At 40.7% G+C, this 17,235-nt stretch overlaps 1 protein-coding gene across 10 annotated transcripts in view; it reads left to right on the top strand.

Annotated features, from left to right (window-relative positions):
• ppfia2 (PTPRF interacting protein alpha 2) overlaps nucleotides 1-17,235 on the top strand; it is a 185,529-nt gene that overhangs the window by 160,264 nt on the left and 8,030 nt on the right. For 6 of the 10 annotated variants that reach the window (XM_026146853.1, XM_026146858.1, XM_026146855.1 and 3 more), the window contains 14 exons: nucleotides 1,260-1,392; nucleotides 2,596-2,813; nucleotides 3,788-4,028; nucleotides 4,956-4,985; nucleotides 5,147-5,277; nucleotides 5,837-6,018; nucleotides 6,739-6,829; nucleotides 8,177-8,179; nucleotides 11,428-11,509; nucleotides 11,980-12,180; nucleotides 15,372-15,434; nucleotides 16,398-16,430; nucleotides 16,529-16,704; nucleotides 16,846-16,943. In XM_026146853.1, the coding sequence (XP_026002638.1) occupies nucleotides 1,260-1,392; nucleotides 2,596-2,813; nucleotides 3,788-4,028; nucleotides 4,956-4,985; nucleotides 5,147-5,277; nucleotides 5,837-6,018; nucleotides 6,739-6,829; nucleotides 8,177-8,179; nucleotides 11,428-11,509; nucleotides 11,980-12,180; nucleotides 15,372-15,434; nucleotides 16,398-16,430; nucleotides 16,529-16,704; nucleotides 16,846-16,943 (1,682 nt within the window). The remainder of the gene's footprint in view (nucleotides 1-1,259; nucleotides 1,393-2,595; nucleotides 2,814-3,787; nucleotides 4,029-4,955; nucleotides 4,986-5,146; nucleotides 5,278-5,836; nucleotides 6,019-6,738; nucleotides 6,830-8,176; nucleotides 8,180-11,427; nucleotides 11,510-11,979; nucleotides 12,181-15,371; nucleotides 15,435-16,397; nucleotides 16,431-16,528; nucleotides 16,705-16,845; nucleotides 16,944-17,235) is intronic. The other 4 variants (XM_026146854.1, XM_026146860.1, XM_026146862.1 and 1 more) reach the window with 2 other exon arrangements.

The following is a 17,235-nucleotide window of genomic DNA, read 5'->3' as shown; positions in this document are numbered from 1 at the left end:
TAATTTGTGGGATTGTAAAAGTCAGACAACACATTTTAATCAATTCAATTAGAATAAACTTGCTGTTAAATTTAAATCGGAATAAAAAACTAAGCTTTATAACTCACTTTAGATGGACAAAGTTAAAAACTGGCCAGAAACATATTTTGTATGTATTTTAGGAGCTATATAAAACCATTAATCACATTCCTTGTTAATCAAATAATATCACTTGCGTTCAGTTGCATGTCGGGGCTGCAGCCCTCATTTGTGGCCAGTGACATTTGCCTCCACTGGCAACAACATCAACATTTAAGTGTCCAGTCAACTATTCATAACAATCCCTAATCACTATGTATGTCTAAATGTATTTTCCTTATCAAAATGTATAGTTTACTAGGAGAATAAAGACAAGGAATGTATGTTCCTGTTGCTGAGGGAGCTTGCCAGTCAAGTGCTTCTCAGAAATGGGCTAAAGAAAAAAAAAATTGGCTTGTTCAGTGGCAGCACGGTGATCCCTGAACATTAGTTGGTTCTGTGTCCAAACGTTAGTGGTGGATACACGACGTATTACAAGGTGAACAAATGACTCAAGAAAAACGTGGATGCTGTGAAAACATCTGCAACATAAAGAAGATGTGTTATACTAGACATGCAATAAAAGGCCACGAGAGATTCAGATTTAGTCTAATGTGTGTGTTTATAGAACAGGAAGCAAAGAGAGGCAAATAGATACTCCGTCTCCAGGAGCTTTCCTGTTATTTTATCCTTCTGTGAAAACTACTTGCTCTGTTACACTATTGTTAGAAACACTGGTATAATGGAACTTTTGGCATCTATTTTTGGATATTTTCTGGTTTCCATTTCATGCTGCTTGAAGTTCTAATCTTACAAAGCTGACGTGTTGACAGTGGCAGCCTTAATCTCTTCCAAAGACAAACAATTTGCAGCCATAGAAGCATGCATAACAAGCTCTTATCCTTCAAGAAGTACACTTTGCACCTCCTCACTGTGACTAATAGGTACGCTTGAGGTATCAAAATATAACATCTGACTGGTTTCCTGCTTGTGTAACTAATCGGTACTGCAAGTTTTCTTGCTGTGTCTTATCTACTGGCAATCTGCTTTACGACCCAAACAAAATCACTGCTAACGATTGTGTTTGAAGGATTTGCTTTAACAGGTTCAGATATTATTCATCTGTCATATGAAAAACACAAAATCTGTAACCAAGCATTTTGCGTTTAGCTTCAATAATACTCATACAAGTTGTTTCCCAGATCCCATCTGGACACATCAGCTGAGCTTCGATTCTCTTTGGGATCTCTGGCTGAAACCCAGTCGGACCACTACCGCTCAGCAAAGGTCATACATCGACAAAGGAGAGGTCGAATAGGTCTGCGAGAAACCAAGGTGAGGAATAACATCTGGTTTGTCTGCCTTTCAATCTTACTTATATTTAAATGTTTCTATTTTAAAAACATCTAAGAGCTTCTTTAGTGGTCTGTCAATGAACAGTGTCAGCTTTAATGCAGTGAGTTAAATTTAGATACTGGAGAAGTTCCAGTTTGGCAAATCCAACAGGGACTAAAATATTTCAATATACACTCACTGGAAACTTCATTACACCTTCCCGTACTGGGTTGGGTTGCCTTTATTCTGTATCACATAGATTAAACAAGTTGCTAGAAGGACTCCTCAGAGCTTCATACAGCTGCTTCAGATTTGGTGGCTGTAGAGACTTTCTGATTGCTGTAAATTTATTGTTATGTTTGAGAAACCAGTTTGACATGATTGAGCTTTGTGACATGAAGCCTATTCCCCATACCATTACACTGATAGCAGCAGTCTGAACTGTTCACACAAGGCGGGATGAATCCATGTTCTGATGATGTTTGTAACAAATTCTGACCCTGCCATCCTAAAAGTAGCAGCAGAAATCAAGACTCATCAGACTAGAGAACATTTTTCATATCTTCTGTTGTCCAATTTTAATGAGCTCAGGTAAAGTGTAGCCTCGCTTTCTTGTTCTTGACAGGAGTGGGACTCTGTGTGGTCTTCTGCTGCTGTAGCCCATCTGCTTCTAGGCTCTATGTATTGTGCATTCAGAGATGCTTTCCGGCATACCTTGATTGGAATGAAGGGGTTACACACTACATTTACCAAATATGATGACCAGAGACAAAGACCTGGCAACAATGTACTGGGTCTGAATTGGGCCTTGAACCTTTAATATAACATTATTGACAGGCTTAACGTGAACATTTTCTGTAGGCTCTTATTTTGGAGGTTTAAAGTTTTTGGATTCTAAATACAGGTTATGGCAATTCAAGTATGAGTGCAGGACACATTATAAATATATAGGATACTGCTTTTAAATGAAACAAAAACCATTTCCATCTTTTGGTGTGTCGCCACTACTACTGCTTAGAGAAGTCATTAAGTCTTATTAGAGTTAGTAATAAGACATAATCAGGGGGGAAAAGCATAAGTGCTTCTCATAAAATTGTATTGCATGACTATGTTTTCAGTTTCCAGTAATGATCTCAAAATATTAGTTCATAACTAATAAGATATTGTTTTGTAGTCACAGTTTCACTCTGTCTCTGTATGCAGGCAAAGTCACTGGGGGAGCCTGAATGGCGCTCACAGCAGTTGGGGGTCCTGGGAGGCCACCACTTTGAGAGCGACACGGAAATGTCTGACATTGACGACGACGATAGGGAGACGTTGTTCAGCTCCATGGACCTGCTGTCTCCCAGTGGTCACTCCGATGCACAAACTCTGGCCATGATGCTTCAGGAGCAGCTGGACGCAATCAACAAGGAGATCCGGTAGCTGACACACGCCGTTGTATAAATTTAATACTGAAGACCAGATTTCCAGACGTATTGATCCGCCTCCTCGTTCTAAATCCACTTTACTGGAGACCAACTTGATATGTTTTTAAGATCATGTTTGGAAAGACTTTAAAGTTTGGAGCGATATTCTGCTTCCATAACTCCACCTTGTTTGCCCTTGGTTGCTAAAGTAATATTTCACCCAAAAACTCTGCTTTTAGAATTAAAAATTAACACACCCACATTGATTTTGGTTGCCTTGTGTTCAAGCTAGTAACCACAGAAGCAAGATAAAAAGTGCCCTAGAGAAAATGAGCCGCATAGTAATTCACTCTCTAGACAAAATGTGTGTCTGCCGAGCTCACAGGTAAACCACTAAAGGTGTCTGTAGATTACTCTTCCCGTATGTGACCCAAACACTATTCTTGTATGCACTCAGTGTTTTGGGAAATGTGAGGTGCCTCTTGCTTGATAATGCTGTAATTATCTTGTGCCAATAAGTATTCATGACCCCCAGGCACAACTTTACTTACTTCTTTATTTCAAGGGCTGTTAATGTGCCTTGTGGTCTTTGCTAATTTACATCTACATCAAAAGACACAGCGCTACATTTCTTTTAGAAAGATTTAATGCGGTCTTATTGTGTAAAGTGATCATGAATCTAAAGTGTTGAGCTTTCAGCTAATTACAAAGTTAGATACAGAGTGTGGTTCATTACCCGACTTTTAGCCTTTTAACTCTTTAGTTTGTCCTTTAATTACTTTACCTGATACTGCAGGGACTTAAAGGACTGAGCGTTGCAAATCTGCTGAAATCTACCTTTAAAGAACTTGAAAGCTGAGGCTATTTTTGTAGCAGAATAGCTTCTATATTTTTTGCTTTTTAAGTTAGCTAAAAATTGCACAGCTTGATTCTTTTTTTTTTAAGTTTTACATAGAAAAATAATCACAGCATTTTCCTGATACCAGGCTAATCCAGGAAGAGAAGGAGTCAACAGAGCTGCGAGCAGAGGAGATTGAGAACCGAGTGGCCAGCGTTAGCCTCGAGGGTCTAAACCTGGCTCGAATGCACCACCACGGAGCCTCCATCACTGCCTCAGCAACTGCCTCCTCACTTGCCTCCTCTTCCCCACCCAGCGGACACTCCACACCTAAGCTTGATCCTCGAAGCCCTGCCCGGGACATGGAGCGCATGGGGGTCATGACACTGGTATGTTACATCACCACGTGCGAGACATCTTCTATCATACCATCTACAGATCCTACTACAGACCTTTGTTTACATAATGTATGTTGCATCAATAAATTGCCATCTTTTTACCTGCAAGAGCACCATGTAAACTGTAAATGTGGTCTTTGTTTAGAAGTCTGGGAATAGTAATGCAGTTAGTACAAAATACAGTTTCCCGGCATGTGAAACTTTATTATGTCACCTATTGGTTTTCTTGAAGCCAGATTAAAGTTGCAGAGCAGAGTTGCCAAGTGCTGAGAAGCATTGAGTGTAAAAGTTGCCAAAGCTCCGTTGACTCAATAACTACAGAGTTCCAAACCTCCTCTAGCATTAATATCAGCACAAAAACCGTGCAGTGGGAGCTTCATAGCATGGCTTTCATGGCCGAGCAGCTCGTGTAGGTGTAATGTGTAGGTGGACAGGTCCTTTTCTCAATGTGGTTCACATAAAATAAGAGAACTTCACTTATCAAAACTGTACCACAGACCTGTTTATCACACAGCAAGCCATATTATTTGTCAGATAACTGTATTGAAAATGCTCTAGAAGGTAGCAACGCAACAAACACATTGGAGAGCTCTCTCGACTATCATCATTCAACCCAGGTGTCTAGTGGGATCAGTGTAAATGTCTTCTTTACCCATGGGATTTCAAAGCAATAAGGCTTTGATTTTATTGATTATTCAACTGACTTGTTTACCAGTCTTTCTTTATTCCTCAGTGCTGATCTCTAAATAGGTGGTCTGGTATTGGGCAATGGCTCATGAGCTTCTAATGGTACATGATATTTCTATAAGTGAGCTAATTGTTTTATTTTTCACCAGCATGCAGGAGTTCAAGTTTTTGTTCATGCTTTAACACGTGGATATTGATAGTTTTTTTTTCTGTTTTTCCTTCACCATACAGCCCAGTGATTTGAGGAAACACAGGAGAAAGGTACACACATCAAGAGTTTGCTCAACAGATTTTAAATATGATACCATTTGACTATAACTCAGAGCTGTAATGGTTGCTGCAGTGACACCGTGACGAAATTGTTGACTTACTGGTGTCCTAGGTCACTTGTAATGCTCCGCCCCTTTGCCTTCATCCCTCAGATAGCAGCGGTGGATGAGGATGGCCGCGAGGACAAGGCCACCATTAAGTGTGAGACATCCCCCCCTCCGACGCCACGCACTGTCCGAATGACACACACACTGCCAGCCTCCTCGCACAACGATGCACGAGGGTAAGTGCCTGCTGTAAGTGAAGGCATTTCTTAAAAAGGTTCTCGATGATGTGTGTTTGTAGATGATGCTGTCATCCTATTCTTGCTTTTGATGAAAATTAGATAGTATACTGCCCAATTAGTACTTGCCAGTTCAGCTGCAATTTGTGCTATGAATAATATTTCAACACCCAAGATATTACAGTACTTCAGTACTTTCTCAATATCTGGATGATTAAAGCTAAAGCACAGCTAAAGTATCACTAAAGTAAAGCTAAAGTATCACTGTTGCAGTGATATCAGATGAGATGAAGCTTCAATAATTTGCATAAAATGCTCAAAAAGTACATTTGCTATAAGCAGCAAATATTCCCGGAATACAAGTCAGTAAACTTTCATTTCAAAAGTTAATAACAGAACGAGTTAGAGTAACACAGCAGGGCATTAAATAAAAGGTACTTGAGATGACAAATATACTTCTTAACATAAGCTTATAATGGAAAACCTTTGATTATCTCATAAAATTAAAATGTTGCAAACACTCCTTTTCTGAATACTGTCTGTATGTTTTTGTCCTCAGGATTGTGGCTTCTTTAGAGGCTGAAGCCAGTGCCCTAAGTAGTGTAGCCAGCAGCCAGGACTCCCTCCACAAGCAGCCAAAGAAGAAGGGCATTAAATCCTCCATCGGACGATTATTTGGCAAGAAGGAAAAAGGCCGACTGGCACACCTAGCACACAGACAGGTCATGGTAGATCCACAAGGCGAGTACAGCGCTGGGATATTTTAATTAATACTATTACAATTTGGTCTATTTTGTCTAAAAAAAAAAAACTTTTTAAAAAGCACTCTTAGCTGCAATTTTTGCCAGCTAAGAAGAGTTTACAAACTGGACAGTACTACTTAGAATTCTACTGCTACAGCTAGTCAACGTATAACTTCATGTTAGCAGCATAAACACACTAAAAATGCATCAGCTTGGCATAGCCACAGTGTCATCACCTACTAGTTTCAATTTTGAAGGCTCTGTTTTATGGCTCAGCTACACTAGAATTAAAATACAAAGGTGGGAAAATGATTGGAGGTTGCCCAGTTGCATTTAGTTTTTTTTTGTATTCATTGAACGAATGGAAGTAGTTGTAGTGACCAAGTGGTCAAGAGATTGAGTGTGCAACACCCTCAGCAACCTGGATGACTACTTTCAGTCACAACTGGGGGCGACTGGGGACAGGTTGCCTCCCATCTTTAACCTCTGCAAACAATTGCGGACTGCAGTCACTCTCAGACAGAATGGCAAAGGTTTGCAAACAATATATTATAAATGCAGACAGACATTCACATTGCAGTCTGTCTCTTTGTAGTAGATGAATTTATTTAACTGGTTGCCAACTAAAAATACAAATACACTATTTATTTATTTATGTATTTATTTATTCATTCATTCATTCATTCATAATAACAGTATCTGATTATGTTCTCCACAGCAACAATGATGGATTCAGACATGGCGGGCCAGGACATGGGGGTGAGCAAGTTGGGCACTCAGGCCGAGAAGGACCGCAGATTGAAAAAGAAGTAAGCTTTTATCCTAAGTGCCACTTCACTACAACATTTTGAGGTGGAGTTAGTATCATCATAGTCCCTTAATGCACACCCAGCAGTATCCATTTAATATAATAACACAGACATTTAGGTACCCTGTGAGAAGAAACATTTTCTTTGGAAACAATCCATCAAACTTTCTTGAGAATTCCCACTCACTGCTACATTGCAGTATATAAACCAGTCTGAACATGGTATAGAGACAATGGCTACACCCTCCTTTTCCTGGGTTTGCCTTTAACCTCTTTTCTTTCACTGTATATTCTACCATAACCGATTTAATCCTGAGAACAGGATCAATACAAAGCAGAAACTCGATCAGTATCCACGAGCACAGATCAGCCCCATTGTATTCAGACACACAGCCAAAGTCACACTATTGATCCAGGCTAAAAAGCCAATTAATTGCACAAAGGTTCTTTGTCACTTTGGAAGCTATAGATGGCTTTCCTAACCCACCACCCATAGATTACACTCAGACACATTAGGTGCCTTCTTGGGGGGGAAGAAACAAAAGGGAAACCCCTTCACACATCGGCTCTCTCAGCTGGAGTGTTTCAGAATAAATGTGCGTGTATGTTCGTGTGTGTGTGCGCATTTGCCATGCCTCAGTGCCAAATGATGAATGTCATTTGCTCGAAGTGCACATTGAGTTGTCATGACGGATAACTTTGCCTCCCATGTAGTTTGGTCAATAGAGATTACTGTTGTTCCGTATGTTGACAAATGTGTTGTTTTCCTTCCACTGCACCGACTTCTTCATAGCAGTGTCCGGGATTCAGACCACACGCCACCACCTTGCATCTTGGTGCCTCCTCCTCCTCCTCACTGCATGCCATTAAGCTGCCTGCACTATTTCCATTTCAGCATCTTGGTTGATCAGTACTGCTGTGATCTCATTGTTGGTGTGTTTTGTTTTCCTTCAAGAGGTAACAACAAGTATCTGAATGTAACTGAGCATTTGAATGTAAGGCCATGGAGGGGAGGGTCTTGCTGTGTTTCAGTGCATTTCTCATTTCTTCTGCTGCACGAGATGTGATCAGGACTGCATTGTAGAAGATGACTTTTTTGGACTGCTCTACAGATGCTCCTGTTAAAGAATGTCTTCCATTGTGAGATATGTGTCTCTGTGTGTGTGCGCAAGTGAGTGGGAGTGCAAGTGTTTGTGTTTAGAGCCGTAGGGTGAATTTGCCTATAAACTCATTAACATGTGTGTACTTTTGTCTCCCCGTCGCTCTCTTTCTCCCTCTTTCTCTCTTCTTTGACTCTCTCCTCTCTTACCCTTCCTCTCCCTCTCATCATCCTCTGACTCTAACAAAGCGGGTAAGTTGTGAGGATGTATAAATGCCCTCCTGGATATGACATTGTCTCAGCCATTTTGCCCTTTGTGTCATCTCTTCTGTGTGTCTGCTCATCCGTCCTCTCCTGAAAGAACCAGTGCCAAAGCTGACGTCTCTATCTATCCTTCATGGCTGTTAATGATGCCATTGCTTTCTTTCTTTTCTTTTTTTTCATTTACCACATGAGCACTTTTTCTTCCCCCCCTTTTTACAGTTCAATGGCAGCTGCATCCATGGCTGGACAGAGAATGTGCCGCCGCTAAACCTGGGGCCCAATTTTTATACCCAGAATGTTTTCCTCTCCTTATCTGTGTCTCTTATCTATTTGTGTGAAATAACCAGCTGCAACATCTGGTTATGAGAATGTCAGAGGTTCTTTTTGGTTGTATGATTTATCATAACTGTCTCCTTACTTCCCTTTTCCCCCAGCTATGTTCAGTGGATGTATTTCTCCATGCATTAGACTTGACCTGAACATAAAACATGAGCTATCTTCCCCATGTGCTGGATAGATAAGACAGTGAATGTATCTGGTTGTGTTTGGATGAACACATTTCCTCTGTCACCTGTAGGCCTTTGTATGCCATGTGTGGTGTGTTTAAGTGCCCTTTCACCACACCGAGGCCTTCAATGCTGAGAGTGCTACATGTATCATGTTTATTACAAAGCCCTCTCCTTCCATTTGTCAAGTTCTTTGACAACACAATCGGGGAAAGGGAGGTTGATTCAGAGTTTGATTTTTTTTTTTCATTTTGTTATGAAATGTGTTCACAAAATAGAATAGGAACTGTGTTGTTGTTGTTTTTTCGTGCGTGGATGTGAGTACGAGTGTGTTCCTCAGTCCCCTGTTCATCAGGCATTTTTAGGCTGTTTATCAGTTCTGTATCTCGCTGAATGTGGGAGGACAACACAAATAGCTCTTTGCATGACAGACAAAGAGTATCTATTTGCTTCTCCTTGTCGATATGGTGCAAATTGCATTGGGCTGAATAGGTTGTTTCCAGTGCTCAAAGCTACCCTCAAAAGGAAGCATAACAAAATAGTACTTAGACCTCAGATGTTACACTTCAACACCTGCTAAAAAAAACAAAACATGGAGCACAGCCGAGAAAGTGTGAAGACAAGTTTCACTTAAAAACACCCGACTGCATGATTCAAACATCCGAAACAAATGAAAATCTATCTCTGCAGAAAAAAACTACGATGAGATGGATAATCGTGTTTAGTGTGGTGCCCAGAATCACTGAGCAGATAACTGCAGCACTGTGCTTTCCAGGTGTGGGCATTGTTGTTGATGCAGTACTTCTGCCAAGGTTGAAGCAATCCTCTAAATATAGTGTGAACATATTTTATATGCAGAAAGAAATTTAGAGTTCCAGGTTGAACTATTGCAAACTTTAAGTAGCAAGTCTTAAATTACTAGAGACAGCTTGCTCTCCGTAGCTGCATCTGTTATGTAATTTAAAGGTAACATTTTATATTAGCTTACAAATAGTATACAGTCATAACTACCAAAAATCAAAAATATGCAAATGCGTAAATGCCTAAATGTCTCAGTAAATAGATGTGACTTGAGATGCATTCAAAATAATATTAAAAATAATAAAAACATTTAGATAATAAGGCATTAATTAAATCATTAAAAATAATGACAGACCGTTGCATTATTTACTCTGTTTATTTTTTTATTTCCATTCCAAATATTTTCCATCCATGTTTTTTTTCCTGACACTCACCCGGGTCTTGGTTCTGGGAGTAGCCATCGAAGCAGAGATTCCCAGATCTTCTTCTCTTTATCCACCTCCTCAGAGGTGTTCCCAAACCACCTGAGAGACAAAATCTCTCCAGCATTTCCTGCGTCTGCCCGGGGGCTTCCTCCCACTTGGATATGGCTGAAATACCTCAGCTTCCAACATCCCAAGAACCAGTTTAAGGAACTGGGGATTGGTTTGCCAAGGCTTACACCACCTTGATTTACTCTGCACCACACACCTATGGCTTGTCCCGTAGGTGATGGATCCATGGGAGCGCTGCCTCGTGTGTATAAAGGGCTAAGACCAGGCCACGAGGAGCGTGCTGTGTTCTTCATAGCAGTCTTTTGAGGGGGGGGGGACCTGGCCTTGCACCTCCAGGACCAGTTTACCTTGGGAAATCCTACCAGGGTAAACGCCTCGTACGGCATAGCTGCGGATGTAACTCGAGCGCACAATAAGGTGGAACTTAATGGAGGGGGTCATCATGTCTTTTCTATTTCTGTATTATATATTCTTAGCATTTTTTTGTCTCTATTTCACCAAGCTTTTCTTTTCTTGTGTTTGTTTTGTTTCGTTTATTTGTGCATTTCTGCTTATAGAAACTGTCAAGGGTCAACTTGGCAGCTTTTGGCTAATCAACCCCAAGCTCACAAATAGAACACAAAGGTGTAAATGCATAAAGAAAACTTACAAATAAACAAACCTTTTCTTCATCTGTAACATTATTCACAAGGATTCACCACAGTGGATTTCTTTTCATATTTTATTTGGCAGATTTTTATGCCAGATGCCCTTCCTGACACAACCCTCCCCGGGATTTGTGTCTCCTCCTAGTCTCAGAACTGGCCAAAGTCTAAACCACCAAGGTTTAACAAAAAGACAAAATAAATGGAAATAATAATAAACAGGGGAATAACAAAAATATGGTTACAACTCAAATGGGATTCTCACCTGTCATAATTGTATAATTTCTGCATTATTTTTCAATTATTTATTGAGAGGAATTTAATGTCAGCCATTTATTGATTTCTTTTAATTATGTCAGCTTTAGCCCTCCGTATTGCAGACATGACAGGGATGAGCTAGCCTAAAGGACTGTGGATTCAGTGAAGTCAGTGAATTGCATTAATGCAAGGCCTGTGTGTTTCTCTGAGTGCAGATACAGCTGTGCATATCTGCGCTCCACTGTCCGTTAGCACAGAAGTCAATGATGAATTATTGCCCCTTTCAATGCTATAGGAGTACAGGCTGGACCGAGAGATAAAATGCGAATGAGTACAATCCTCTTTGTGTACTACACACACACACAGATCTGCAACAGCACAACGTTAACTGCAGGAGTTTGTGAAGAGCATGTGAGCAGGTTTTAGGATGCGAGATGTAAGAAAGTCTGGTGTTTTGTTAGACTGAACAAATGTGTGTTCAGGATGTACAAATTCATGTGTTCATACCAGGTCTCCTCTGTCCCTGCCCTCAGACACGAGCTGCTGGAGGAGGCTAGGAGAAAGGGTTTACCTTTTGCCCAGTGGGACGGTCCTACTGTTGTTGCGTGGCTGGAGGTAAATGGTCACCTATCACCTATAGATATATTAATAATTGAAGCGCGTATGATGGATGTAGCTTTACTTTTATTGAAGTATGAAGTTATGACCCAGTTTTCAATCACTTGCATGGATATTTACCGAACAGTAGCACAGAATAGAAATTTAAGAATATGTGATGATCACTGTAGTGACTCAGTGACGTTTAAGAAAACACTGGAATATACAGCTAAAGGACCCAAAATACAGACACTCTTCTGCCCCCTAATGTTTACTAGCATATGTACATTCACAAGCCAGTTCATGACCTCCCTAATCCTCCAGCACAATGTTCTAGTTAAAGATGGCGCCATATAGGATTAAGGCTGATATTAAAATATATTTGACTGAAAGTTTTTTGTTTGTTTTTTTAACATGATTTTTATTGCCAAATAAGTACTCAGTCTTTCAGGTTAACACTGTTGTCTCCTCACCTCTGTGTGATGAAGTTGTGGTTGGGGATGCCGGCCTGGTACGTGGCAGCATGTCGTGCCAACGTGAAGAGCGGTGCCATCATGTCGGCCCTATCTGACACCGAAATCCAGCGGGAGATCGGAATCAGTAACCCTCTGCACCGCCTCAAACTTCGCTTGGCAATCCAAGAAATGGTCTCCCTCACCAGCCCCTCGGCCCCGCCCACCTCCAGAACCGTGAGTTACACGGAAAATGTGGGAATTTTATTTCCACACATATTTGTTGAAGGAAGCGTTGCTCTAAAGGAGGGAAATTTTCTCATAATTTGTAACAACAGAATTGGCAAAAAAACAGACAAAGAAGGAACAAGGATTTGGACATGGGAAAGCAGTTAGCCTAGCTAGCCTAGGTATATCAGAAAATGATAATAAACCGCATATCTACCCGCACAAAAAACGAAACAAAAAAGGAATTAGTGATTTTTCAAGATGCTGGATAGACCTGACTTTACACGGCTGTTTCCCATCTTTATACAAAGCTAAGCTAACAACTTCCTGGTTTAATCTTGTGGTTTTAAATCCTGAGATGTGGAGCCATTCCTTCAACATACATTCTGTCTGTTTTGCACCTTTTAAATTGAGTTTTTGTGAGTTTGGTCATGTGTATTTTTAGTTTTTCATTGTGATTTTTTTTTTAAATGTGTTTTTTATGATGTAGGTAAAGCACTTGAAGCTCTAGCTAGCTATAGCTAACTAGGTCACATTGGTTATAGTGCACATACATGTACTGCAACACTTCTGCAAGAAAAAAAAGGTTATTGCAATCATAATTTCTGCCTCCAAAACAGTTCTAGCAAATATTTTTGGGACATGAGCTTCCCTGCTTGCATACACCACATCTTCACGCATGGGTAACACGCTCAGTCCTTACCATCACATCCAAGTTGTCTGTGGTTTTTAATAGTTGCTTTATGATAAGTAAGCGTATATTACAGTGGGAGTTGGTGATGGCCCAGTCTGTAAAACATGGCTCCTACGTGTACTGTAATTTAGCTTGCCAGTTATTCCACACCACAGTTGCTTTCATTGCTCCCTCCTGTCATGATAATTGCATACAGACTCTGAGGACTCTGCTGTTCCTTAATGATCGCAACTGTTCACACTGCAGAGCAAATATGCTGTTATACAAAAGGTACACTTAGACTTACAGTGCAGCTCATATATCACGCAGACGTGAGAAGTTGCATTGGCTGTATAAACCCAGCCAGGAGCATTCATTAAAGTTGTTTTTAGATGCTGCTAGTATGCATGCAAGCATTATAGCTCAGAATCTCTTCTCACCTCTCCTGTTGTTTAGTAACTTTGCCGGTACTCTCCGCTGTGCTACCCCTTCACCTCACCCTCTCTTCCACCACTTAGCTCCACTTCCACACCTCATGAAATTTTCATTACAGAGCCAGAGACGAGTCCAATCAAACTCCCCCAACTGTGGCAGGCCTCACACTTAAAACCTCTGCACTTAACAGAGGGGGTTAATTGACCTTGTAAATGCAGCAGGATGTGCATGTCAAGCAGAAACTCTAGAGAGTGTAAAGACTCAGGTGGTTTCCCAGCCTCGTTGAAACCAGAAAAATGCAATGGTTTTTACCTTTTACCATTTCATCCCAACCTTTTTAAATGTTTTACCTTCAAACACCTGTCAGATGGACTCAAGAATCCCTTCACAGATCAATTTGTTGATTTTATTTATATTTTATACTATAAATCTTGGTCATATCCATTTCATAATGGATAATTACCTATAATGCGAAACCTCACGGTCAATGGCTAACGATCGCAAGTCATTAGTAAATGAGCGTGCTGCTTCACAGTCAGACCCACCCTTCCTTTTCACATTTAGTTTATACTACTTTTTTATTCTCCATGTATCCCAAGCTAACAACTTCATCCCCCTGTTCATACTTTTCGCAGTTTCTTTAGCAATTTTTTTTGCTATTAGCACACAATAGTAACTTTCACTTCTATGTTTTTTTAATTACATTTGATTTTTTTCCAGAGTAATTACTTTCTACAGTAATATGCACACATATTAAACCAGTCCAGTTTAAATAGACTGGTGCTTAGTTCAAATAGAAAAGTGAAAATTAACTTATCTGGTGAGATACGATCGTGGGGCGATCGTGGCTCAAGAGTTGGGAGTTCGCCTTGTAATCGGAAGGTTGCCGGTTCGAGCCCCGGCTGTCATTGTGTCCTTGGGCAAGACACTTCACCCGTTGCCTACTGGTGGTGGCCAGAGGGCCCGGTGGCGCCAGTGTTCGGCAGCCTCGCCTCTGTCAGTGCACCCCAGGGTGGCTGTGGCTACAATGTAGCTTGCCATCACCGGTGTGTGAATGTGTGTGTGAATGGGTGGATGACTGGATGTGTAAAGCGCTTTGAGGTCCTTAAGGACTAGTAAAGCGCTATACAGGCCATTTACCATTTAAAGCACTTTTCACTACAGGCCTTATTCACCCATTCACCTTATATGCCCTCAAATTTTCACGCTCCAATGGACGCATTGGGACGTTTTCGACCTGCTAGACGACTGCTAGACGACCTGCTCTATCTCCTGAGCCATAGTTGCCCCATCTGTCCTATAGTGACCCTTGACTGGAAATCACTGCCTTACATTTTTATTATCTAGGCAATAATATCTGATCCTGTAGCTGCTGAACAGTCATTCTTTTGCTCAACAGTGACAACTCAATGCAGCCAAACGGACAACAATGAGAGAAACCAGCTTAAAAAACAATAAATTAAAAAATAATGTAATACAGTCACACAGAGAGGTTTATTAAAGGTTAGCATTATGTTACTGTATTTTTTTTAATCCATTAATAAGAACATCATTAATGGAAAAATCCCCAAACATAATCCAGGTCCATTTAACTGCCTTTCTTACTAATTTATCACGTAGAGTAGCCAAGACAATTAACATAATCATCACTACTGTTGTTAGTTGGACCTGTAGGTGTGAATGATATGGACAGACACCATTAGAGATGTGTTTTGTTTCGCTTGTTTGAGTGAACTGGCTGTCTGCTAGTGGAAGGTGAATAGATGGGTAACGTGTAATTTACATGTCTGTTGGTATTGGTTACTAATTTATTCAGTCTTAAATGTTGTGCATGCCAAATGTCCCTGTTATCTGTGTCTCTTGTGTATGTATTGTATGCATATGTCCTGTGTTATACTTTGTGTTTTTGTCCTTTGCATATGCCCTTTGACCCCTGGCGGGTTTGGGGCCAGTTCATCATCTGACTGTGATGCTATAACACTATTGGCTTACAGTGGTGCTGCTCTTCTTCTTTAACACTGCTTGCCCCTCCTACCGGACCTCTACTACCAACCCCGCTGCTGCTCTGTCTCTTGGGCTCTGCCCCTTATAGCCATCAGGCAATGTATGGGTGACCCATGAGGAGATGGAGACCCTGGCAGCCCCTTCCAAAACGGTCAGTCCTGCTGTGTCCTTTAACGGTTACCCTTTTCTTTCTGTCACTCATATTTGTCTGGTGGTATAAGTGCAATTATCAGAGGGTGGTTGTGGAAAAATATGAATGGTTTCTAATGGAGAAGACATGAAGCGCTTAAACCCTTCCCCGGTCTATGAACCTCTTCTCAACACTAATGGCCAGCTTGAAGCTTTTAGCAGCTGCTGATGCCTCAATGAAGGTTTGAGTCACCGTTCACTGTTCTTTGGCTCAGTGATGCTCCATAATGAAAGGTCACGAATCATCAATTCTCAGCTGTTTATTTCTGTGGTGTTGTTACTCACCACATACCAGATGTCAGAGTTATTTAAATCACATTTCGCAGTCAGCTTTTTCGCATATAGGGGACTTATCCTTATGAAACTGCATGCCGTAGAGTTTAATCAAAATACCAATCTTAGAAATAGAGAAACTTGTAAACGTGTGGAGAGACGTTTCATCACCTCATTCTCAGGCTGCTCCGGAGGCAAGTGTCAGTGTCAGTGTAGCAGGCAGAGTGTTCGTTATAAAATGATGGGTAAGTTTTGGGAGGTTTTTTGTTTGATTTATTTTATTACCATATTGTATCATAATTAACTGGATTCAGATTGTCCCATTATTTTAATTGAGTCTCCATTGTCATCCACTTACATGCAATTTAAGATAAATTAAGTTAAAAAATAAATAAAAGCACCTTCCTTCAGCTATCGAAATTGCTGGAACACTACAGCAAATGCCAATTTTGACAGGGTCTACTTTTGATTGGGTATGAAAAACAAAAAACATCATAAGCCATAAGGTGTATAACAGCTGCTGCTGAAATTTGTGTTTCCCTTCAGGATCTCCTCATGCACTATCAGTTTGATTTGGATGCACTTTAAGGATTTGTTATTGTTCTAAAAGTGACAATTGGTCTTCATTTTCTTTCCCCTGTGTTTGAGCCAGAAGTCGGAGTCTGAAGAGGGCAGCTGGGCACAGGTGGGTGGAAAGCCTGTTGTCTCTTACAGACAGAGTGAAAACGTGCAATTGGTTTGGCGAGTTATGTTAAACATCTTGTTAAATGTGTTTTCTATTAGACTCTTGCCTATGGTGACATGAACCATGAGTGGATAGGGAACGAGTGGTTGCCCAGTCTAGGACTACCTCAGTACCGCAGCTACTTCATGGAGTGCCTCGTGGATGCCCGTATGCTGGACCACCTCACCAAGAAGGACTTGAGGGTGCACCTTAAAATGGTGGACAGCTTCCACAGGTAGTAGACTTGCATCATACTTATAATATATGTACAAAATGTTTGATCTGGCTCTAGTAACTCATATTATAAAAGGCTTTTTGGGAGGTGCTAAGCTGAGAGGGCATCCGTTTCTTTTTAACTTTGTTTTCCTGAAATCAGAACAAGTTTACAGTATGGGATCATGTGTCTGAAGAAGCTCAACTATGACAGGAAGGAGCTGGAGAGACGCAGGGAGCAAAGCCAGCATGAAATGAGAGGCAAGTACATCCAAGACACGAGCAGTTTGAGAGTGCGCATCTTCGCCAAGGCTGAAAATTTCCTCCATGATTTGTCTTGAGTTCCTGCATGAAAACATAACTGTATTTCTGTGACAGTTCCTTTAAAACATAAAATGAATAACTAACAGTTGTTCTTATTTCCGCTTTGTATGAACTGTGTGTGAAATCTTACTCTATCAGAAATTTCCAGACTAACATCTAGTCTAAAAGTATTTTAAATCTGGTAAAATGTGCAAGTTCAGTTGACACTTTTTCAGGTACAAAAATGTTG

The sequence above is a fragment of the Astatotilapia calliptera genome, chromosome 17, assembly GCF_900246225.1.
Source record: "Astatotilapia calliptera chromosome 17, fAstCal1.2, whole genome shotgun sequence".
Lineage (NCBI taxonomy): Eukaryota > Metazoa > Chordata > Actinopteri > Cichliformes > Cichlidae > Astatotilapia > Astatotilapia calliptera.
The sequence above is the reverse complement of the archived record's forward strand: the minus strand, read 5'-3'. Positions and strand labels throughout refer to the sequence as shown.